The sequence below is a fragment of the Ipomoea triloba genome, chromosome 9, assembly GCF_003576645.1.
Source record: "Ipomoea triloba cultivar NCNSP0323 chromosome 9, ASM357664v1".
Classification (NCBI taxonomy): Eukaryota; Viridiplantae; Streptophyta; class Magnoliopsida; order Solanales; family Convolvulaceae; genus Ipomoea; species Ipomoea triloba.
In genome coordinates, this window is record NC_044924.1 from 9,365,285 (window position 1) to 9,390,196 (window position 24,912).

A 24,912-nucleotide genomic window follows, 5' to 3' on the forward strand; every position below is an offset into this window, starting at 1 on the left:
ATGAATTAGTTTAGGACATAATTAAGAGAAAAGGATAGAGCTGTAATTTGATTAGAATGTATTATAATAGGAAAATAATTAAACATAATAATTCCCATATATTAAGGAATCCTAATCATGGTAACCAAGTAGAAGTGTTATGGGATGTTTTGTCTGTTGTGAACAAACACCGTGAGAAAACTGAAACAATTAGTCGCAGTGGTTAACAGAGATTTCCATGGCTAATAGGTTTGCCGGTATGTTGTTATTAATTTGTATTTCACTTTTATTTTTTTTTTGTTTCTGCTATAGATTGTGTATGCATTTATAGCGCACGGTCTGTGCATATTGCTGAGTTTGAGTGATATAAGCAACGTGGAGTTTAGGAGTGAATATGTTGGAGCTTTAATGGAGTGTAGGAGTGTGCTATTGTTTGATTTTTAATTCATTGTTTTCTACCAGTTGTGTTCGCATGTATAACAGTAAAGCTCCAACATATTCACAGGATTATTTTTTGGTGTGTGCATAGGGCAGATAGTTTTTGCTTGGTTTTGAGATTATTTTATGCGAATTACATTATGCCAATTTTCATATTCGTTATATATTTTTCCGTGATTGATTTCTGTATTAGTTTGGTAAGGGTTTCCGTTAATGTTTTATCGGGTGGAGGGACGCCAATTTACAGCATTGTATTATATTATTCATTTTGTCCTGGTGTGTGCGTGTGTGAGTGGTAGCGTGTGCGTAACCTTGGCTTGTGTAATATAAAAGTTATTTTATGTTTTTAGGAGAGCTAATAGTGTATGTTTAAACCGAGTTACCGTGCGTGCATTACTGTGTAATTGTAATAAATACTTGAATTTAGGAGTATGCACGTAAGTGTATGGATTTCGGAGTTTGTACGTTTGCGATGTGGTTTGATGAGTTAGTGTGTGCGCTGTATTTTGATGGTGTGTGCACACACTCAAAACCTTCAGAGCACACACATAAAACCTACGGTGCACACACTCAAAACCTACAGTGCACACACACTTATATTACCATAAATTTATTTATACCTGCTGTTAATAAATTATATGTAATCAACAAAACGCACTAAATTTCAAATTGAAAATATATTTAAACATCAAAATTATTTACAACAAAAATTATGATCATGTACATAGTACTTCTAACAACGAACTATTACCATACACAAAAAAAGAAGTTATGAAAATATATACTACTTCATCTTCATAACTAGGAGCTTGTGTTTCATATGGTTTATATGGCAGCCTTCTTTAAGTCTTTGACCAACTGATACCACCCTAAGAATTTGATGAGACCTAGAGCTTGTTTCATTCAAGTAAGCCTCTCCAATTTGTCTTTGAGCTGCAAGAGGCAACAAAAATACATGAAATATGGCAAAAAAAATAAAAATTATAGTGTTGTTTTACGAGACTGCAAAATGAAAAAGATGATATATTCCACCAACCTTCACATATGGATAGGAGTTCCGTGAGATGATTCCAATATCTCAGAGTTTCTTCTGTGAGTTTCTCAATTATAGTTCCTTTCTGGGGAAGCAAAAATCGCCTTAAGAAATGTGTCTTAGAGGATAATAATCTAAACTGAGAAGGTCTCCCTGGTATAGCATTGAATAATACTTGTACTGTATTATACTAAACTAGAACTCTAAGAGTACGTACAAAACGCATAGTCTTATTCTAATACTCTAAAACAACTCAACAGAGTATGCCATCAAAGAATTAGTTACAAATTAAGTTGCAAACATCATGTGCATAAGAGTACTCATCAAAGACTTATAATAGTTAATAGCAAAGAAATAATTTGCAGTCATATAGGTATGTGATCAAAGAATTAATTTGCAGTCATCATGTGTGTAGGTATAAACTAAGTGAAGAATTGTTCTAATAGTGTATGCATGATAAAATGATTACAAGATGGACATGTGAGGAACATCTCTATTTAACCCTTAGAATAAGAGGCCATTGCATGTGAATGGTGATCCTACTAAATGCAGCCAACTAGCCGCTATCAACTATGAAAGGGATTTAATTTAACTCTCTCATACTCTAGTGTTTAGTCTGTAAAAACCAAACACACACCCCCAATCCAGAACCCAACCTAAACCCCCCACCCCCGCAGCCCCTAAAACAGAACCCAACAACACCGTAAAAATCAAATACTACCACCCCCAATCCAACCCCCGCTGGAAAACCGACCAACCTAAACCCCCACCCCGCAGCCACTAAAACTGAACCCCGCCCCTCACCCGACCCCCCCAAAAATCGAAAAACCCTAACAAAAAAAAATCCAAACAAGATGATACCCATCGCCGGAAAAAAATACAAGCTGCTATCCTCTACCAACACAAACCAATCCCCGAACCTAAACACTCCACATAACACAAAAACCCAATAAATAAAAAAAAAGGGAACCAATAGCGGAAAAAAGGAAAGTAAAATGGCATACCTCGCATTCCACCTGCAAATGATGATCTCCAGATCCTCACCCTTTTTGACCGTCGGAGCAAAGAAGCTTCTCCGATATGCACACACAGACGCGTGGAAGAGGCAGCAGTGGGGTTTCGCGCTAATGGAATTTCTGACGAAGCGCGAGTGAACCAGTAGGAAGACTAAACGGAACCAGCAATAATATCGTATTAAAAATGGTAATAAATGAAATAATGAGCAAAATTACTACAAAGACCCTACATTAATCAATGTGAGCGTGAAAACACCTATAAAACACACCTAAAATCAGAACCATTAATTAACAAAGATGGATGACTAAGATTAAATCTCACGATCTCGTCTAACTAGGGTGATCTCACTATCCAAATCCTATATATATATATATATATATATATATATATATATAAAGCTCTTCAGATAAATGTTTACATATATAAAAGTAGAGTTGATTCCATTTTCGGTCCTAGATTTATAAGTGACATTCCATTTTTAATCCTTTTTTATTAGAACATCCTCATTTAGTCCTAATATTATTGTTGCATGACCATTTTTAGTCTTTCTTCAACAAAATCGTTGAAATGTCTTTAAATACAAAGACATTTCAATCTTTTTTATACAAAGTAGGTTGAACCGTTATATCTTTTATGTTTATTTTTTTGAAAAAAAAATCCATAATTGAAGACCGAAATGCCATTGTATTTAAGGATATTTAAACTGTTTTGTTGATAAAGGACAAAAAATGGTTATGACACAATAATATTAGGACCAAAAGTGGATGTTCCGGACTTAAAGTGGATTGCCACCTATAAATCTATGACCAAAAATGGAATTAACTCTATAAAAGTATGTTCAAATATTATACAGTAGTCACCAATTAATATCTCAAATAAAAGAATTGAATTATTTTTAGGATTAAACACTATAATTAGATATAATTTTCACAAATCACAAATGTTCAGTTTGTTTTAAACATGTTTTAATGGTTTGAATATAATTGTTACAATGCATAATTGCTTGAGTTTTTCTCACCAATAAACTTTTTAAATAACTTTTCAAATTATTTTTATATGATAATAATAATAACTTTTAACAAGTTACACGACCCATCCAGTGACACAATGGCATACACTTTGTAATTGGCTTGCATTTAAATCCTAAAACCTGCATAGTTTTAAATGCAAAACACCCTTGGGTTGATTATGCACATATTGGGCATTCTTCATTACTTCACCCATCAATCACGTGGACTACTTTCTTTAAAAACTAGTGATATTTTTTTGAGAAAACACTTCTCATATATTTTTATTTTATTAGAATTAAAAAAAAAAATTACGACTTACTTCTTCTTTTTTAGATAATGTATCATATTAGCAAGAATAGAAAACGAGATGTTCTGTTGTCGGGGTGTGAGAGGCCTTAAAGTTGGGGGTTCAACCTTTTGGAAGAAGAATAGAAAACGAAATAAAAACATAAAAGTGTAATACTACTCAATATTTGCTACACAATAATAAGAAGCTAGTGGCTGTTAAATGTTAATGGTAGCTCTTAGGGACTAAGTAATTAATTGTTTCTCCAATTAAAAAGCTCTATGCAATTATTGAAAATATGAGTAACATAATTGTCAAATTAAAATTAACATACAATTAAATTTATTTATTTATACAATTATGACAAGATTGTTCAATTTACAACTTGTCTAACATATCCAAAATTAAAATTCTAGAATCACGGTCAAGATTCATGCTCATCAGGTCAAATTCCAACTCTATATTTTTAGGAATCTAATTAAATTGTTGTTTCGTTTTTTAAATTTAACCGAACCCAAATCATAGTGTAGGTGTATTCTCATATATTATTTAGAGAAGCTTGTTATAAAACCAAGTAGTAATACATTATACGGAGTATCATTCAGGGGTTTTCCCCTCCTTGAAGCAATTCGAGAGATCCTTGGCTAGCTAGAGATTTGCAAAGTTGTTAATTGCACGTTAGATCTTAAAATAATACTCGGTATGATGGGCAAACCAACCAAGTTAGTCTGTTTGTTAATTTGGTAATGACAAAATTACAAATTTAACTTTCAAGGAGAGCACTTATTAGCCTTCTTTTTGTTTTTTGAAAATCTTATTGACCTTCTTAGTTTAAATTGATCAACTATGTTTAACTTAAGTTGATTTACCCGTGTCTTTTGTTAACTAAGATCACAAGGCTTGATTGTGGGTGGGTTTGGAACAAAATAATAATAATACTCCGTATGTACTCTGGCGAATATAGTAACGCAATATCCTACTAAGTGATCCGTACAATGTGGGGACATTTAAAGTGTCAGGAAATTCAGTATGTAATTTGGGTGTCATGTGTGGGTAAGTTTTTTAAGTTTCCAAATTCCACTTACAAAGGCATAACCAGATGACGTCTCTTCTCTACGATTCTAGTTGCAGATTGCAGACATATGCCACAGATCTACCCAGCAGACACCTTAGTTTTCTCGAAGTTTTGGATAAATAAATAATTTTTAGTTTTTCTTTTTCTACTTCCCACCGTCTTTTCGCTTTTATTGCCAACTACATAGTAATAAACTGAACGTTAGCAAGAAGGCATTGAAATTTGTTGGGTAGAAGTCATAAAAGATCAAGTCCTTCAATTGATTCTTAAGGTGATTAAGTTCAGTACCCTACTTCTTGAAAATGTAATAACAGTTTATAAGAAAATAAATTTCAACTTTTATTATTAGCTATAATTTTTTACTTAGTGACTGGTAAAAGTTACTGGTGCAGATTTTCAAATCTAAAAACTGTATAGTTAAGACTGATGGGTGCAAGGAAGGCCAAGTCGAGTACCTTGAACCAGCTTGATATTAACAAAAAAAATGCAGAAGGGGGAAAATTAAATGAACTAATCCATCTACTCTTCTTTCAATTCCCATGGCCATAACAAAACTCTGGGAAACTTTTCAGCACGCCCATTTACATTGTTTTCTGAGAAACATGAAACACCAGCAACCTTAAACGCACCTACAATACACCAGAGCCGCTTTACCCAGATTGCCTACTTCTTATAGGGCCAAATGGCCAATATATATAAGATAATAATAAAGTTTGATCTGATGATCGATCTGACTATATATCATGCCCTCCTGGCGTTATTGCTCTGATGGTCGTAGAAGAAGTTGAGCAAAACAGTACTTTTGCACTTGGGACACTTGGGCTCACCCTCAGCCAACATCACATACATAAGACACCTCGGACACCCCACAAGAACCATCGACGCCGCCTCCGGGCTGCTGCAAAACCGGCGCCCGTCTTCTTGATTCTCCGACGACACGCATGAGCTCGAAGGCGAAACCGTCGACGACCGGATCGGCGGCGACACCACCATCGGGTGGCTCACCCTTGGCGGAGACAGATTCAGCTTCAGATCAAGCTTCAGCCCGTTCCCGTTCATCCTGCTAAAACCCAAAAACAAAAACTATTAGTAACAACAAAACATTTTCACATGCAAAAACAACGTTTGATTAAATCATTTCCAACCTTAAAGGATAGATAGGAGAAAGGGGTTGAGGAAGCACAAAGAGAAAGGGGTTGTTGATGGGTTTTGGTGCAGTTGATTGGGGCATTATATATAGAGGATTTCTTTAATGCGAAATTTAATTAAGGGAGAGGTAGAGGGTGGAGAAGAGGGCGTTGTAATTGCAAACAGAGATGAGAAGTGAATAGCAATGGTAGAAGGCGGGAATTGTATTTATTGTCCCGAGAAAAAAAAAGTGTACTCCTAAACTCAGGTTTTTAGTCCTGTTCAAAAGTGGACCGCTAATATAATTACATTGTAACAGAAACAGTAGTACTCAATTTATTTTTTTTTGTCAAAATATAACATGATAGCATATCACGTTGCACGGAGAAATGTTGCTATGTACTAATTAATGGCGACCCTCATATAGTAAAGTTTGTAACGGAAGAGAAGAGATTCATTGATTGTTTGAGAGGGGTGGGTGGGAGTGTAGCGTAGAGCGTTGATGATGATGATGATACAATGCATAACTCATTCACACACAAGAAAAGCCTCAACAGCTTTTAAAGCCAAACCAAATTTCTAACAAATCCAACCACACCTATATTAATTGTTAATGGCTATCCGACCCATATTAAATTCTAGATCGAGTTGCGTGTAAATGTAATGACCCCTTGCAATAATTTTATGAAAAGATAGGTAGCATTTGGTTGGACAATTTTGTATTCTGTTATCGTATTTATTTGTTTATTTTTGTTATCCTAATATTGGATTCAAAATTTTTATTACTTATAAAATATATTACTTGCTTCTATTAAGCTCAACCTGAGTAAGAGTGAGTAGCGGAACTGGGTGGACGGTCTATCTGCACTTTTGTCCTCTATTTTTGAACAATAGAATCATAAATGAAAAAGAAAATAAAAAATAACAAAAAGTGTCATTACCCATACATTAAATAATATGAAAATTTATTATATATACACATATTTATATGTGTGTGTATATATATATATATATGTGCATGTGTGTGTGTGTGAGAGAGAGAGAGAGAGAGAGAGTGAGTGAGTGAGTGAGTGAGTGAGTGTGTGTGTATTATATGTTGGGGAAAAATGTATTTTAATCTCTTAATTGGTTCTTACTAGCCGTTTTAGTCTATAACATTTTATCATTGCAATATACTCCCCTAACTCTTCAAAAAAGTTACATTTTTATTCCCTAGAGCAACAAAACTATTAAACTCTATTAAAATTTTACTTAGTACATGGATATTTTAGTACTTTTTAATGCTTCTTCTTTATTATAATCTTCTTTAGTTTTGACATTTTAATTTTAAAATAAATAAATAAATTGATTTTAACAAGTTCATGTAAAGAAAATAAGGTCGATGTACAACAATTGAAGTGAAAATTTTTAGGAAAGAATTTTATCAATTCTCTATTTTGCATATCAAATAACAAAACTGAAAAACTTATAAAGAATATAGATAATAAAATTTTAAAATGCTCATGTACTGAGTAAAATTTTAAGAGTTCAATAGTTTTGTTCATCTATAGGTTAAAACTGTAACTTTTTGAAGATCAAAGTTAGGGGACTATATTGAAATGATAAAAATTAGAGACTAACATAGCTAGTAAGGAACAAGTGAGGGACTAAAAATGCATTTTCCTTGTATTTTTTATATACATTTTTATTTTTATTAATTAAATAATTATTTATTTCTTTGGATTATAATACATATCTACTATCAAACATAGATAATTCTTCTACATAAACACATTACCATTACCACCTTCGTTTCCATAAGAAAAACAAAATCCAGCTGACGGTAATAATGGGTTACCGGGTATGTAATCTAAGTATTATTGAAGTAAGATGGTACAGTGTTTGAGTACTTGAGAACAATATTGAGCGTAGTGCTCAGTGTACAAGTGAATGTAATATCTATTGTCTAGTAAGAAGTGTAAGAAGTCCCCCTTCACTATGTGGTTGTGAGCCTTTTTATTCCCTTCAGCTCAATAACGGAGCATTGATGAAGAGTTGATCGTTGGACATCAGTACCTGAGGTGTTGAATGCTGAGGAGCTGAACGTCTGTCATAGCTGAACGTTGGCCATCAATGCTGAGGAGTTGAACCGTTGAGCATTGATGCTGAGGGGTGAGGTGTCTTGGGTGCTGCTAATAGTGTGAGGTGTCTTGGGTGCTGCCAATAGTTCCGGGTCGGGTACCCAATTACCCTGTCACCAGCTTAGGGTGCGGTTGGGTTTTAAAGGGCTATTTTATGTGGATAGTGTGGGGTTGAGTGGTGGTTTGGCACTGTTCTAGAGGGCTAATAATACTGCTAGATTGTTGAGCTTTACAAGAAATCACATTGCCGTTGAAGTAAACTATGCTGGATTATCTCCTTGGAGAATGACTTGCTTTTATGGTTTTCCTGAACGCAACAGATGTAGGGAGTCAATGGAGCTTTTGAGGTCCTTGCATAGTCAGTCCACACTACCATGGGTTGCTATTGCTGACCTTAATAATGACTTGGTTTTTCAGCATGAGAAGTGTGGTCGAAACCCTAACCCTGAGGGCTTGTTACGTGGTTTTAATTTGGGGAAGTTTTAGAGGACTATAGATTGCATGGTTTACCCACAGTGGGCTATCCTTTTACATGGGAATGAGGTAGGGGCATTGAGACCTGGGTGGAGGAAAGGTTAGATAGAGTGGTGGTTACTAATGACTGGTGAACTTTTGTGAGTACCGTTGGTGTGGTAAATATCCTTACCCGCTCTTCTGACCATTCAACTCTCTTTCTTGATGTTAGGGGTCCAAGGAATTAGCGAGGTAAGGGGAGAACGAACTTTAAGTTTGAGATGGCATGGCTGCTTGATGAGGGGTGCAGAGAGGTGGTAGAAGGTGTTTGGCAGGAAGGGAGAGGGCAGGGTTTGCAAGAATGCTTACAATGGTGTGGTATGAGATTGAGGGAGTGGGGTGGTGATTGCTTACATAAATTTGGTAAACGGATTGGGAAACTTTGTAAGAAGCTTGAGTGGTTAAGGGGGCGAACTAACACAGGTTCACTTAGAGGAGTTTAGGCGGGTGGATGGGGAACTGGGCTTGTTGGAGGTACAAGAAGATGTTTTTTGGAGGCAGCAAGCACAACAGCATTGGTTGCGTGGAGTTGATGCGAATACTAAGTTCTATCATAGGTATGCATATGCTCGAAAGAAGAAAAATACACTTTTTAAGTTACGAGATGACATGGAAAATTGGTTAGAGAGGAAGGCTTTTTGCCCCCGAGTTATGTCCTACTTTGAGAATATCTTTAGATCTTCTGGTTGCCAAATTGACACTCTTTTTCCAGCCTTATCTTCATGTGTTTCTCAGGAACATAATTTGTCTTTGCTCCGTCCCTTCACTCTAGAGGAAGTCAAATTGGCTTTGTTCTCTATGTTCCCAAACACTTGGCCCAGATGGCATGGACCCTGGTTTCTATCAACATTTTTGGGATATGGTGGGTAAGGATGTTTCAGACTTTGTCTTGGATTGTTTACATTCAGCTTCCTTCTCTAGTACGTGGTCTTAACGATGCTAATATTGTGTTAATCCCTAAGATGATAGAGGCCTTGGGTTTTGCACCAAGAAGGATTGAACTTGTGATGCTTTGTGTTACTACAATCAACTATAATATCATGATTAATGGAACCTGTGGGGGTACAGTTACTCCTACTCGTGGGCTTAGGCAAGGGGATCCTCTATCTCTTTATTTATTCATTATTTGTGCATAAGGTCTTTCTTTTCTATTGCAACAGGCTTAGGAAATAGGTTTCGTTCATGGTTATAGGGTGGCCACGGGGCTCTGGCTATTTCCCATTTATTCTTTAATGATGATAGTCTCCTTTTTTTAAGGCAAATTTGCAGGAAGCTATAGTGATCAGGTAGTGTGTGCAGAATTATGAGGAACTCTCTGGACAAGCTATGAATTTTCATAAATCTAATGTCTATTTTAGCAGGAATATTGGCACTATGGTTCATGTTAATGTGGCAGTTATGACGTGTAGCAAAATTGAGTGATGGTGAGTGTACGGGTGTGAAATGTCATTACGCTGAGGATTGGGGGTTATGGCACGCAATATGCAATCACAAAACTAGGCACTAACACAAGGAAATCAACAAGAAGCTAAGCAAACGACAAAAAGTTAGAACAAACACATATAAACAATAAACAAATACAAAGTAAAGAAATAGGACTCAAGTTAGGGGCATTACCATCTAGATGCTTTAACACTTAAGTTTGGGGGAAGAACATTTTACCTAGGTTCTTGAGGCAAGTACAAAGAAATCCAAGTTTCCACAAGGATTAGAACAAGGATTGCCCTACTCCCGTGGTGTATCAACCCAAGTTCTTAAAGAACAAAAGCTATTTAAGCCCCAATCTACCCTATTTCCATAGAAGGGAAATTGGGTTCGAGAGTGGGAAGACTCAAGTCTTCCATCCAATTCCCATTGAGATGAAAGACTTTCCAAACACAAACAACAATTGCTACGCATAAACTATTGCAAGATAAATTAAAGGCCCAACTCAAACACATGAACCCTAGGTTGGGGTTCTTCCCCTTTTTCACAATAATCACAACTTAAGCATCAAAATAGATAATACAACCCTAACTCAAGCCCATAAACTAACTGCTCATAATTAAATAGCATAAAAAAGAAACACAAAAGCACAAGTAATAAACATAAATCTTGATAAAGAAAAGAGATAAGGGAAAGAAAGCTTCTCTATTGAAATGAGTGTTTGGCAAAATAAAGTTATTGAACAATTTTGTTAGAGTGGAATTAATTAAGGTGGTAGTAAATACAACCCACGCATTTGCATGTTAAATTCAATTCATACAATGTGGTTCTACAGGCAAATATGTAATGTAATGTTAGGTTTGACGTTGAACAACTACATACTGTATAAGAAATTTGTAGTGTCATATTTTCACGTGAAAGGGTTTGGAAAACTTCCCTTTAATATTAAAGAGAATGGCAGGTAGGTTGCAGGTTTTTTATGGTAAATTAATGAGCTGAGTATGATCGATAACCATGGAAGTTATACATATTGAATATGATGCCATCCATTTGCCCCATTCCATTAATGATTAATTCATAACATCAAATTTACAATATTCAATAGTTATCTAGCTTACTGCCGCTATTTGAAGATGCGCTCAAGGTTAAACCTGCCTTGACGCCTTGTGGCCCTCCTGACAAAAGACCAAACCAGCTTAATTTATTCAAAGTTGATAAATAGCTCCCATGAAAAATAGAACTTAAAACTTTATTATTATCAAACTAACTGTCCGACCAACTTAGCTGGATATAGATTGACGAAATCAAATTACACTGTCAAAATACATGTATATTGGTTAACTAAAAGTTTAAACCTTCAACCTCTCCATTTCATGCAAATATTTATAAATTTAGGATTTAATTATTCATTTGGTCCTTTGACTATATCGAAATTACTGATTTGATCATCGACTATATATCATTCTTATCAAATTAAGTCCTCAACTTTGAAAATCTTACCCAATTTCGTCCTCCGTTATCATCTTACGGCTCAAATTGACGGGAGGACGAAATTGTGTAATACTTTCAAGTTGAGGACTTAATTTGGTAAGGATGATAGTCGATGATGAAATCGGTAATTTCGCTATAGTCAAGGGACCAAATCGGCCATTAACTCTAAATTTAGACTCTCGATCTCTATATTACATATATTTATTTATAAAATTAAAGATGGAGAATGTGAAAGTTGAGGGAGTAAATGAGGTCCATATTAATTAAATTGGTTGTGGAAATAAGGTATGGTTGCATTATGCATGAGCAATATATCAGAACAATAACTCTTGGGATACAGATCAGATAAATTCTCTGGGACCGTTTGCAGTTCTGAAAATTTTCACAATTTAAGGAGACATGCATTATATGCTATTCCGTGGTTGAATATGTTATCTTGTTATATTCTGTAATAAATAAATAAATCTTAAATGTATATAATGTAAACGCATGCTATGTGCTTCAAATTAAAGCTCTAATATTTTAATTTATTTATTTTTAAGTGATAAGACAAACTACTACCATTCTCTAAGTGTGGACGAGATCGATAAACCTCCCATTGGTCAGATCTAGTATATGCGCACAAAGGATCCACTCAGACCTTTCAGTATCTTTGGATCATTTTTATAATACATGTTTCCAATGCGATTCGAATATGCATCCTTGGACCATTTGAACCCGCATCTTTGGACCAATTATACTTTTTTAAAGTTGAATTGTTCACTTATATTTTTATGTATGGTTATATAATGATTTTTTTTCTTTAATATTTTGTATGTAGACTGATAGAAGAGAATTAAGTTGGAGGCTCAGAGGTCCATCAGATGTCGTACAAAACGGTCCACCACTCCACGCTGCTATAAAATACTTCTGAAACTGAACCAAAACTGAATTCAATGGCTGAAGCTTCGGCCACTATTACACTGTGGATATTATCCTCTGGCACAGTATTAAAAATCATTGTTCCCCTGTTGACTTGTTGTGCATTGACGTGGTAAACTAGGTTATCTACATTAGTAGATTTTGAATCAATTTCTGAAAAAAGAAAATATTTGGTGTGGAAAAGAGAGAGTGAGGAGAGAGAATGGTTTGGGGTTTCCTACAAAGACAAATTTTTGCAGCGAAAAAAAAAAAGCGCTTAAAACTCACTTTGTGCCCCAGCTGGTGTGTGTTTCTCACGCGGGGCACGTCAGAGTGGCCGCCAATTGGAGGCTACTCTAACTTTAGACCGTTTTCTTTTCTTTTTTTTTTTTTATATGTCAATTTTTTTTCTTTAAAAAAGATTTGTATCAATGTTGATAATATAAATTACAATTAGGTATGATATATTTAATTGTATTAAGTATTATTAATTTTACTTATATAACAAAAATATTATTATACTTTTAAAGTAATGCAAAATAATAATAATAATAATAATAATAATTATTATTATTATTATTATTATTATTATTTAGAGTAAATTCCTGATTCTAATAACACTTTTCTTGCAGTATATACACTCCCTCTTGGAGTCTTGGAAGAGATACAAATTAAACACAGAAAATTAAGAAAGAAAAATTAAGTTTTTGCAAACCTCTTCCCATTATTTACTTTTCAACTTTACAAGACAATTCTTATCACTCCTCAACTCTGAGCAAATTTATGCAAGTTCTCCTCGATTTCGAGTGCACGGGTTCGGAGGCGGCGAACCCGTGCACTCGAAATATATACAAGTTCGAAATTACTGATTAAAACTTTTGACACACATGTTAAATATTTTGTCCTGGTAGAAACAAAGATTAAAGAAGATAAAAACAGATAAGCCTTCAAGGCATGAACTTGATTCATTTCCCTAAGAATTTCTTATCAATAAATAGAACTTTTGAGACACAATGAACATGACTAGGTGTAATAATTGAATTTGAAAGAGTTTGTAATAGATTTTAATTTGAAAGAGTTTGTAATAGATTTTAATGATACCAAATATACTAGGAAATTGATCCCCAACTGTTTTTCAATTTCTAGATTTAGGATCAGTCGTTTCGCAAACTCAAATCCACATAGTCTTACAAAGTGACGAATTATACCACCTGAAAAATAAAATAACTAGACAATAGTTCAACCTGAAAAGTATACTAAGCTAACCGGATTGTCTATGGGTCAAGAAGTCAAAGATCTAAAAAGTCAAAGGAGCCGAATGGTAGGAAGATTTGAAGACTTGAATGGTTCATCGACTCCGTAGAGTAAGACCCATAGAAACTAAGATCAACCGAATTGTTAATAATGACCGAATGGTAGAAGGGTTGACTATTTGTCAAACGCTCAAACAATGAAGTTGTTCGAATGATACAAGAGACCAAGGATGATGAGTCTCAAGTTAAAGACTCGTATAGTACATCTGAAAAGTCCTTTGTTACCATCCGAATATTCAAGCGACAATCCAAACAATTACTTATTAGTGAAGTGATTGAAAATAATTCCTAAGAACCGTTTTGTGCTACCAAGATTTCAAAAATCCTAGATACACATATCAAGGTGAAATTTTTTCTTTTAACTAAAACAAAAATAAAACGAAAAAGCTAGCCACAATTTAAGTAGTTTAATATCAATTAACAACTATAATTTTTGACAAAGAACAACCTTACACACAAACCATTATTCAATACACATTCGACAAAGACGGTCCCCTTGAATTTTATTTTCCTCCAACAAACAAATTCAAAAAGTCTATAAATACCTCATTTCAAATCGAAAGAAGTCAAGTTAGGAAAATTCAAGTGCAATTCATTAAGACAGGTGGGAGATAAAATTAAAGCTAAGGTTTTTAAGCCATCATCAAGAACGTAACACACGACTCATGCGTGTTTTATATTTGAAACTTTTGAAAACAAGAACAATATTAATGTGTTTTTCTATTTTTAACTATGCAAGTAAACATATTTTTTTACAAATGTTGGAATAATAAATTTCAACATTGTCACCCACCACTATACCATGGGTCATGATCCACCTTGTAAGGTGGACTACTGACATAAGATATATTTTTAATATATTAAATATTTATTTTTTAAAGGTATATTATTTGAGTACTGAATGTTCATTATTTAGTATACTACCTTATGAGACCTTAGGCCTCATGGGCTATTTGAACAAAATATTAAAAAAGGTCAACCAACAAGGTTCAAAATCACGACTTCAAGCCTAACAACACACTCACCCAACTGAGCTACTCAACGTAAGTCTTGTTTATGAAGGCGTAACAAGTTATATATGTTCACGTGAAGTCGTGAAGGGCCCTGACAGCAAAGTAGTGAGGTGGAAAATGAGACACATGGATAGTGTAGATGGAAGACAACCTAGTCCACACACTTGTTACTCTATGAACGAGACTCCTATACTATAAATAGCCAAATAGGATGTCTTGTACTCTTGCCTCTCATTAAGACATCATGGTCTTAAGTTTACATCCCTCTGGTCTAGTGGCTTGTGGTTCTTAGTTCTTACAGCAACACCAGAATTCCTAGTCTTCTACTTGAGCTATAGTATTTATTATTTCTTTATTTATTTTTTGGACCATTATATCAGGTACTGTGTATATTCTTTTTGGCCTATCGCCTTGTGCAATAAAACTATTATTTTTGTACCCCATTATGCACCTAAATACCTAGTTTATGGTAGACCCGATTCCGATAAAATCATTACTACCAAATACTCCGTAATAAACTTTCAGTAAATAAATAATGTATTTTCAATATATTAAAAATAAACATTTATTCTCACGTTAAAATTTGCACATATATTGTCACCTCATGGGCCTCCCCTCTCATAAATGACTACCTTTAAGATTTATGAAGATATGTACTTGAGTACAGTAACCTAATCCTCCTAACTCTATATTTATGTTTTGGGGGTCCTCTTATTTATAGATATTGAAGGTCTGAATCACAAAATTAGACAGCTCTACGTACCTCTTAACTACAAGGACACACAAGACATGAAGGTTAGCCAGGACATTGAAGATTTCAGATACAGTGATTAATTGTCATGCAGAATAATGGGGCTTAGGTTTTTAAGGTGCACATGCCTTGTTCCTTTTTTGGGTTTAATGACATTCAACCACTGACTTAATTCTTCTTTTGCTGTTGGGATTGAGACATCATCAAATAGAATTAGGGATTAAGACAACCAGAAATAATCCAGGTACATAGTCATTAAGGAAATTGTAATTACAGTCATTTTATTCTCCCTATGATGTCATTATGTGAATATTTTTTGTATTTAATTATTATATGGATTTTTTTTTTTTTTGTTATTAAGTGTACAAAATTTATTTTATTTTATTTTTTGAAACTTCATAAATATAGCGTAACAGACTAGCACAAAGGAATATATATATATATATATATATATATATATATATATATATATATATATATGATAATTTTAAATACAAAAAACTTATGTGAGACAAATATCAAATATGTATTTTTTTTTAATACTATTGACTCTGTTACAATGTAGTATATGTTCATACATGCCTTCTCAACCTAACCTACTGAAGCACAACGAGCCAACGCCAAGGAGGGCCATAGCTATGCCGCTTAACCACAAGGTCTTTCTCAAATATGTATTTTTTAATTAAATATTTAATATATAAATTTTTTATTGTGAATAAGTATTAGATTTTCACTACCAAGTGCTAGTGAAAATATAGTGCTTTACATTGAAAATTTATATTTGTTCACATAAATTGAAAAGTATTATATTTTCACAAAAAAAAAAAAAACAAAAAATTACTCATCTTGTGTGTCAATGTGTGAAATAGTCTCATACAAGACTAATCAGAGTTTAAATTATTTACTTCAATATGAGTGAGTGTAACTTTAACATGCTCTTTTAAAATGAAAAAAAAAAATAGTTTACAAAGAATTAATACTGATTTGTATACAATTTAATATTAAATTTTCTATTGAAATTAAAATACAAACGTTATTTGTGTTACTATATTAAAATCTAAATTTTTATAAATAATCAAGTTTTAACTAACTAAAACCTTTAATTGTTAAACTAAAAAGAAAAAAAATAAAAAATAAAATAAAAAGAAGCAAAGTTACCAATGCAAATAACCCAAACTTCAATAGGGTTTAATATAACAATTATTTAATTTAATCAAACTAAAAAACCACTAAAATTTATCTTCCACCGTATTTTCAGTCTGGCTCAAAACACTAAAAACTATTTATTTGTCACTTATAGGAGTATAGTTTAGTACCATTTTTAGTATATAAGTTAAAAAAAAAAAAAAGATGTTAAATGCTTAATTTAAAGTATCAAATTCAAATATTACTCTAGTATTAAGTCTTTAATTTTTCATAACTTCATCAATATGTGTGTGTGTGTATGTGTATATATATATATGAAGGGGGTTTGGGTGAGAAACAAGTCGCAGGTGGGAAGTGAGATAGAATCTCAGCCCTAGATAAAAAAAAAAAAAAAAAATCGTCACCTACGAACTTCAACAATGTGCACTGTAAGGCACAACAATGCGCACTGGAAGGCAAAAAGTGCACAGGGGAGGCACAAAGATGTAAAACAATTATTGAAAAAATTAAATTTAATATATGATTTTCAACACAATCATAAATGACCATAAATAATAAACAAAAAAACGATATTCAACACAAATTAGTAATTAGTGATCAAGATTAATTGATCTTTTAAAAGAAGTTTGTCATCTACAATTTAAAAAAAATGCTCTGGAAAGCACAACAATGTGCACTGGAAGAAGGAACAATGTGCACTGTATGACATAACAATGTGCACTGGAAGAAAAAGTAATGTTCATTGTATGGCATAACAATGTGCACTGGAAGAACCGAAGAAGGAACAATGTGCACTGGAAAAGGGAATAACGTGCACTAGAAGACAAAAAAAATTAATTTACCTACACAAAATTACAATAATGTCACCGCGTTTTAAAAAAAAAAAAATCTCCAATTTGGACCATTGATTTGGACTCAATCTACGGATATAATTTCATCTTATTTCTCACATAAGGCAATTGTTACACATTATCCTTTATATATATATATATATATATATAGAGGATGGGGAGGGTTTTATCCCTGTCTCCATCCCCGATGGGAATGGATATAACTCCTTGTCCTTGTTCCCATTCCCCGGATTTAGTCCTCACCCTTATCCTCATTGTAAACGTGGAGCGAGGATTGGGATCCAAGTAGAGTTAGGAGGTTATTGTCATCCCTAAATCGTTGAGGTAGGCACATTAATTACCTTCTCAAATTTGATGAGTTGCAAAAAAGGTAATATAGTTGTCGTCCGTCTTAGCCTCACCACCATAAAACCTATATTCCAACACAAAAATTGATCATGATAAAAGGCTCGTAAAACCTATATTCCAACACAAAAATAGATCATGATAAAACGCTCATAGTCCATCTACGAAACTCATTAACAACTCTCACACCATACCGAAACCCAACTAGCCATTTTCTTTGCCCACCCCTAACATCCCCCATGAGGATTGGAATACTACACTGTCAATCGCAGTTTTATTGAGAATAAATTTGCTCACATGTTAAAATAATAAACGATATATAGCTGCAAACGGCATTAGAAGATGAAGAAGATTGATCGATCAAGCTTATCTTACCTGATCAACCTTGCTCCGATATAAAACTTACTATATATGTCAATTGTCATGTGAGAAGCCGGGAATTCAACCAAAATATGATACCTATCAAAAAATATACATACAATAATTCACTGTAAAAGAGTATTAAATTAAATGAAGGCCAGGGCCGGGATTAACCTACAAGCAGTGTATTAAAAGAACATAAAGAAGGCTTATTCACATGCAAGCTAAGGAAGGAGCCAATTCAATTAAGCACTACTGCACTCATCATTTACATATATAGGTGGTGAAGGAAAACCTGACACACACGTACAATTACTTCCTGCCTTAGCTTGTGACCATCATTGTTAAAGGACCACAAAGTGATAAACAAGTCTAGACTGCCGTTCAAGTTAGAAGTGGATCCGGAACTTGTAACTTTATAGCAGTGTTGCAAAAATCCCGCCTAGGCGCTAGGCGCTGGTCGACCGCCTAACGTATCACATTAAATGGTGGTCTAGGCGACCGCCAAAGCACCGCCTAGGCCGCTTAGGCGCTGACCGCCTAGGCGTCGACTAGACCGATTAGACACCGATTAGGCATTCTAGTTGGTCGATTAACTATTGTTCTTTTTCTTTAATAAGTTATTTCACTCAAAACAACATCTTTTTGAGCGAAATAATCCTAAATTGTACAAACTTTAGATATTTTTGAGGTTAATATTTAATATTTTAGTATTAACTATTAAAGTATTATATAATTTATAATTATTAGTCTTTAAAAATTTAAAAATACTTAAACAAATTTTTAAAAAATAAAAAATAAACGGGCGCCTAGGCGCCGATTAATCCCCGAGCGCCTAGGGATTTTTTCAACCATGCTTTATAGTTACCAAGTCAACAATCTAATCAACTTGACTGAAATTGTCAAAAAAAAATTTTATATTTTTTTTATAAATTCATAAAATGTATACTTTACTATCCCATACCGTCTCAGTTATTCTTATAGACTAGCATCCCCAACAATATCTGAGAAAATTAAAGCAACAAACTCGATCACTCTCCAATTTGGGTGCTAAAAATTTGAAAAATTTTTAAGAAAACCATGAGAAATACTTAAAAGCTTAATTTTAAGGACTAAGGAGTGCAATGAAATGGGATTTATTGAAACTATGCAAGCAAGCGGATAACCATTGTTAAATTGTATAAAGAAATGGATTTTAATTTGAATAAATAAAGGAAGAATTAGTAGAAAGAAGCCAAGAACACAGAGTGAAATGTGTACAGATTCTGCATAGTGCTGGGCACATCGTGTAATGGAAGATCCATATTCCATTACATTATTCCCTATGATCCATACAGAAACTAGTAGTTAATTGCGATGAAGCCACTGAATTCCTTTCCAATTACGATTAAGATCTTCTCTAAATTGCTTTCTACTCCAATAATGTCTCACAATTACGCACCTTACTTTTCTCCGCGTCACTGCTATTCTCTCTCCCGGAGAGATGGGCAATTCTCAGTCGTCTTCTATCAATCCTCGCTTTGCTTCCGCCAAAAGGTTCTCTCTCTCTCTATCTCTCTATCTCTCTATATCTGTATATATATTGTGTTTGTTAATTTACTCCGTATCTGTTAAATGCTTTACGAATTCGCTGAACAGAGCGTTCACTGAGAAGGAACTAGAAGACCTGAACTCATTGTTCCTTTCACTCGCCGAGAAATCTGAAAGAAATGCCCAGTACATCTCCCCTTCTGTTTTCAAGGTCTCTCTCTAGTCTTTCTGCAATTTCGTTTTTCTAAAACCATAATTCCTCCCATCGATTTGGAAAATTTTATGTTTATCTTTCTTGTGTGTGGATAGGATCACGTTGGAATTGAAGGGCCGCTGGGGGATAGATTGTTCGACTTGGTCTCTCAGAATCGCAAGGATCAAAAGCTTACCTTTGAAGATCTTGTTATTGCTAAAGTAAGTTCATTTTTCTCACTTGTTCTTGTTGTAGTTTTAATGCTATTAATGTTGATTTTAGATTTTAGGTTTAATTTTTAAGTCTTAATAGTTTGCTAGGTGGGCTTGTAGAAGAACCTATAGAAGTTTGGAAACCAAATTGGTAGCTACTGTTAGGAATATTGTTGAAAGCTTTGGTTGAATTGTCATTTTATTTCGAGTGTTGGTCTGAAATTCCATGGAATGCACTACGAAATGGTTTTGCAACAATTTCATAGCTATAATGCTGTCCCACCCTTAGAGGTGCCTACAATTCAGCGAGGGGATTAGTCATTGTGTGACGATGGAAACCCTGATTACACCCCAAAGAAAAAATATGATGTGAAATCATTCTAATGGCTTTGACATTGATGTGGTTTTCATGTGACAGGCAACTTATGAAAAAGGAACGAAAGATGAGATTGAAGAGTTCATCTATCAACTATTAGATGTCTCTGCTGATGGCACCGTTGGAAGGTAGAAGCAAAAGTCTTACTAGCCTTAGTTGCAAGGATGCAGTTCTTACAAATTAGACTTTCCAACATGGATTGAATCTTAGTAATATGCTTTTATGCCATTATATACGATGGAACATCCAGGATTTATGATGAGTGGTGCAAATTTCATAATTAAAATAATATTTTGAATTGAGCGGGGCACAGATTACTATAAATTCTGTGATTGTGTGATGCTTAATATAATTTATTATGAAGATGCTCTCATGTTAAGATGGATTGGACCCTGCGTATGTATAAGAAGCTTCCTGTGTAACTATGTACTTGAGCAGTTCAACCACTTTAAAGAATAATAGCATGAATCTGACTTCAAACTTCTTCTGAAGTTTCAGCAATTAGAAATGTAGAATACAAACACAGTTGTATAGCTTCTTGTAATTTGTTTTATACTGGAATGAACCTGCAGGTCTGATCTTGAAGCTGTTTTAACTGCAATGCTAGATAAAATATTTTCTCAAAAATGCTCTCAACATGGACCAGGTTCACATTCGGAAGTCATTGACATACTCCTCAATGCTGCAAATTTCACAATGGATAGTCAAAAATCGGCTGAGAGTTGTATGTCATATGAAGAGTTTAGAAAGTGGTGCGCACTTCTCCCATCTGTAAGGAAGTTCCTTGGAAGTTTGTTGATGCCATCTGATCCAGGTTCCTCATTTATGGTCATTCAGCATTTTGATGTTTTAAATACTAGAGTTTACCGTATTTGAGAATTAGAGCTCTTCTATTTTGATCACAATCTTGGATATTTTAGGAAGTTCTTTAGTCAAGAGTCTGGACTTCCTATAGAATGAGATGACATTATTTGGTTGATTCATGAATCCTCTTCACATAATACTTTTGTCTAAGTGATTTAAATCATTAACTAAAAGCATATGCAAAGATCGAGGTTTTGCCCTTCTTAGTACTGTATTTGCAAACTATTAGTTAGTCCTGGCATACCCCAACAACACTCCACTTAGTATCTCACATGTGAAGTTGATAGCCTGTGTGCAAACTGTTATTCTGTTCTCTATCACTATAAGTTAGCCTGCTCAATTTCACACATTTTTATATCTACATGCATACTTTTGAGTTTCAACTTCTAAGTGACTTCATTTTCAAAAAAAAAAAAAAAAAAAAAAAAAAACTTCTAAGTGACTTGAACTAGCGTGCATATCTTCTTAACATAGCATGCATATCTTTATACTTTTAAGTGTACATTCCTATACCTAAATGTGCGAGACTGTGAACCTGGTGCGCCATATCAAAACTCTAACACCTCAAAGATGAAAGATATGCTGGTTTTGTCATCATCTTCTCTATCTTTCCAAATGAGAAGCGTCCCATACTCCCATGAACCAATGTTTCTTTCCTTTGATGTTTATATACACAAAACTACCCATAATCTTCTCCATTATCTTCTAGTACATCTACTTTATCTCTCTGTGTATTGCTTTTCTTAACTTTGCTTCTGTTTTTTTCTGATTTATTTTTATCCATGCAAACGCTACACCTTTTACCCTCAAAGCAGTCAGGGTGGTGTTTCTCTGAAGAAATTTGTTTTGTCCTTTGTGTAGGTTCTGATGTTCCTAGACTAGTGCACCAGGACAATATTAATTCCAATGTGATCTTGTTAAGGAAGGAATATGCTTGGCTAATTGGAGGTGCCCTCCCTCAAGAGGAGCTGCATGAATGGAAACTTCTTTATCACAGTACAGTTCATGGCTTAAGCTTCAATACATTCTTGGGAAACGTATCGTAAGTACTTGTGTTTTCTTTTATCCTAGCTTAATTATTTCCTTAAGTAATGCACAATCACTCCTCAAATGCTTTGACTTTGTAATTTAACCTGGAAACATTTAGTTCAAGAACAAGAATTATCATACTTTGCGGTATCATATACAATACTCTGAGTTACTGCATTTTATTTCTATCTTTTACAAATCTCCATTTCTGTTTCAGAGTTTGCTGTTAGCCTTTTAGTTCCTGACTTTTACTGCAGGAATGACAAAGGTCCTTCAGTGTTCATTATCAAAGACAAAGAAGGTTATATATACGGAGGTTATGCATCTCAGCCATGGGAGAGACACGCAGAATTTTATGGAGATATGAAATCGTTCATATTCCAACTTTACCCAAAAGCATCAATTTTCCGCCCCACTGGAGCAAACCACAATATACAGTGGGTAAGTCTGGTCATTCTTCATATTCTTGCCCAAGTTGAAATGAAATTGCCATATGAGCATATTTGATGCTGGAAGTCTTTAAAGAAACGAAATTTCAAGCAATTTGTTCTGATTTAGCTCAGAGAATCATAAAGCAATGCTAAAATAAGGTCAAATCCACTCTTGTATATGCATTTATTGTGTTGAAGAAATGTATGTTTGAAAACTTTTTGTATTGGCAGTGTGCTGTAAATTTCAGTTCAGAGAGCATTCCTAATGGCATTGGTTTCGGAGGAAGAGTGAATCATTTTGGGTTGTTCATCCCAGCCAACTTCGATCAAGGCCATACTTTCCCCTGCACTACATTTGGCAGCCCATGCTTATCAGCAAGCAACGTGATATATCCAGAAGCAATAGAGTGCTGGGGAGTCGTCATCAAGAAAGCTCAAGAAGAAACACAAGATCGCATCAAAGGTACCATACTTGAGCGATTTAAAGAGGATCGCCATATGCTTAACATGGTTGGGCTTGCAAATTCAAGCGAGTGATCTTCCCTAATTTTTTTCTTTCCCTACATTGTTCCCTTACACTAGAGACTACTCCCATGGCAACAATGAGGATTTTAAGTCCATTTTCCATTGTATTATAGGAAATTCCATGTAGAACTTGAATCAAAATTTCAAAATATATTCACATCTCCTTGTTACTAAGAAGTTGAACAAAACTAAATATGCTTCCATTGCTTCAACATTTTCTCTAGGTGTTGAATCAAACTTATGCAGCTCAAATAGCAAACCAAACTGAACTCATACATTCTAATTCTCAAGCTTATTCTTATGCAATTCAATGGAAATGAATTCAATATTTAAGCAAACATTTGACCCAAAACACTAAAAGATCATATTTGAAGATCTAAAGATAATATCAAAGCAGACAGATAGCATAATCATCTCCGGCAAATAAAACATAACAACAAAATCTTGAACATCTTTGTAATTGATAAACCATAGATCAAACATGGGTAATAAAACATAAAAACCACAAGTCTTTCCACAAGTACTAGAAAACAAACCACTTAGATAGAAGAACACTTGGTCTACATTATACTAAATAGTATTGAAACCCAATAGAGAGATGTTTTAGTACCGCCTTCCACCAAAGCCACCACGCCCGCCGCCGTAAGCAGGGGCGGGGGCAATTCCGACGGTCTCCTCCTCCTTGAGGACAACGCCGGGGAGTTCACTCATTCCCAAGGAAGCAAGCAAGTCAATAGTCTCCTTGTCGACCTCAATGCGGTCAGTCTTGATAGCAGACTCGTCGGGGACGAAATCCATGCGGCGCTCTCTCTCCTCCTCCTGGAGCTTGAGCGAGATGCCCCTGACGGGCCCCTTCTGGATCCGCTTCATCAGGTGGGTGGAGAAGCCGGCGATCTTGTTGCGGAGGCGCTTCGAGGGGATGATGGCTACCTCTTCCAGAACCTTCTTGTTGGTGTGGAAGTCCAGAGTCAAGCGCGAGTAGTAGCGCTCGATGACCTGGCGAGAGGACTTCTTCACCGTCTTGGTACGTACGCGACCCATGGTGGTTGCTGGTGGTGGGAGAGGGAGAGCTCTGCAGGTAACGCTTCTGCTGATGGAAGATGAATGGAGGGAGGATACTAGGGTTTCGACAATGGAGAGATATTAGTAGGGTTTACAAGATAGGGTTTTTATGGATAGGGATATTGGGTTGGACTTCTTTCTGGACTATAATATTGTGGGCTTCTTTGTGTTTTCGAATTAATTCTTCCGTAATTATTTTGGGCTTTTTTCTGTAGAGTGTTTATAATACTGAATATAACTAAACATGATATACTTCATTGTATCAAATATTTACAAGCTTCTAAATTCGACTTCCGGTGAAAGTAGCCTATTAGCCTTCTTGATTTGAGACAATAAGTATGAACAATTTAAGTTAGTTTACCTCCTTATAATCATTTGACATCTAAGGTCACGGAGTAGAGGTTACCCCATGTGCACCTTCAAGTAGTGTTGTGATTTTTCTCGTTACTCCAATATATATATATATATATATATATATATATATATATATGGTATA

General features: G+C 34.6%; 3 protein-coding genes, 1 long non-coding RNA gene and 1 pseudogene across 5 annotated transcripts; 1 reads left to right on the forward strand and 4 right to left on the reverse strand.

Annotated features, from left to right (window-relative positions):
* The window catches only part of LOC116029526, a 58,358-nt pseudogene that overhangs the window by 25,219 nt on the left and 8,227 nt on the right, over positions 1–24,912 (reverse strand).
* On the reverse strand, positions 1,076–2,584 carry LOC116030174. Its single transcript, XR_004100380.1, has 3 exons — positions 2,455–2,584; positions 1,454–1,535; positions 1,076–1,350 (listed from the first exon to the last, which is right to left on the reverse strand). It is a non-coding gene; the product is annotated as an uncharacterized LOC116030174 (long non-coding RNA).
* Positions 5,270–6,178, reverse strand: LOC116030165. Of its 2 annotated transcripts, none has more exons than XM_031272330.1 (2): positions 5,984–6,178; positions 5,270–5,901 (listed from the first exon to the last, which is right to left on the reverse strand). In XM_031272330.1, the coding sequence occupies exons 1-2, from the start codon at positions 6,067–6,069 to the stop codon at positions 5,580–5,582; spliced, it is 408 nt and encodes a 135-aa protein (XP_031128190.1). In that variant the 5' UTR covers positions 6,070–6,178; the 3' UTR covers positions 5,270–5,579. The 2 variants fall into 2 exon arrangements, with proteins under 2 accessions (XP_031128190.1, XP_031128191.1); XM_031272331.1 differs by having other exon boundaries at positions 5,270–5,898; positions 5,984–6,177.
* On the forward strand, positions 19,492–23,537 carry LOC116030126 (MTOR-associated protein MEAK7). Its single transcript, XM_031272277.1, has 8 exons — positions 19,492–19,730; positions 19,833–19,935; positions 20,034–20,138; positions 20,548–20,633; positions 21,078–21,319; positions 22,231–22,411; positions 22,656–22,839; positions 23,061–23,537. Exons 1-8 carry the CDS (start codon positions 19,678–19,680, stop codon positions 23,364–23,366), a joined length of 1,260 nt encoding a protein of 419 aa, XP_031128137.1. The 5' UTR covers positions 19,492–19,677; the 3' UTR covers positions 23,367–23,537.
* Positions 23,738–24,493, reverse strand: LOC116030163 (40S ribosomal protein S17-like). The gene has a single exon (XM_031272329.1). It carries the CDS (start codon positions 24,393–24,395, stop codon positions 23,958–23,960), a length of 438 nt encoding a protein of 145 aa, XP_031128189.1. The 5' UTR covers positions 24,396–24,493; the 3' UTR covers positions 23,738–23,957.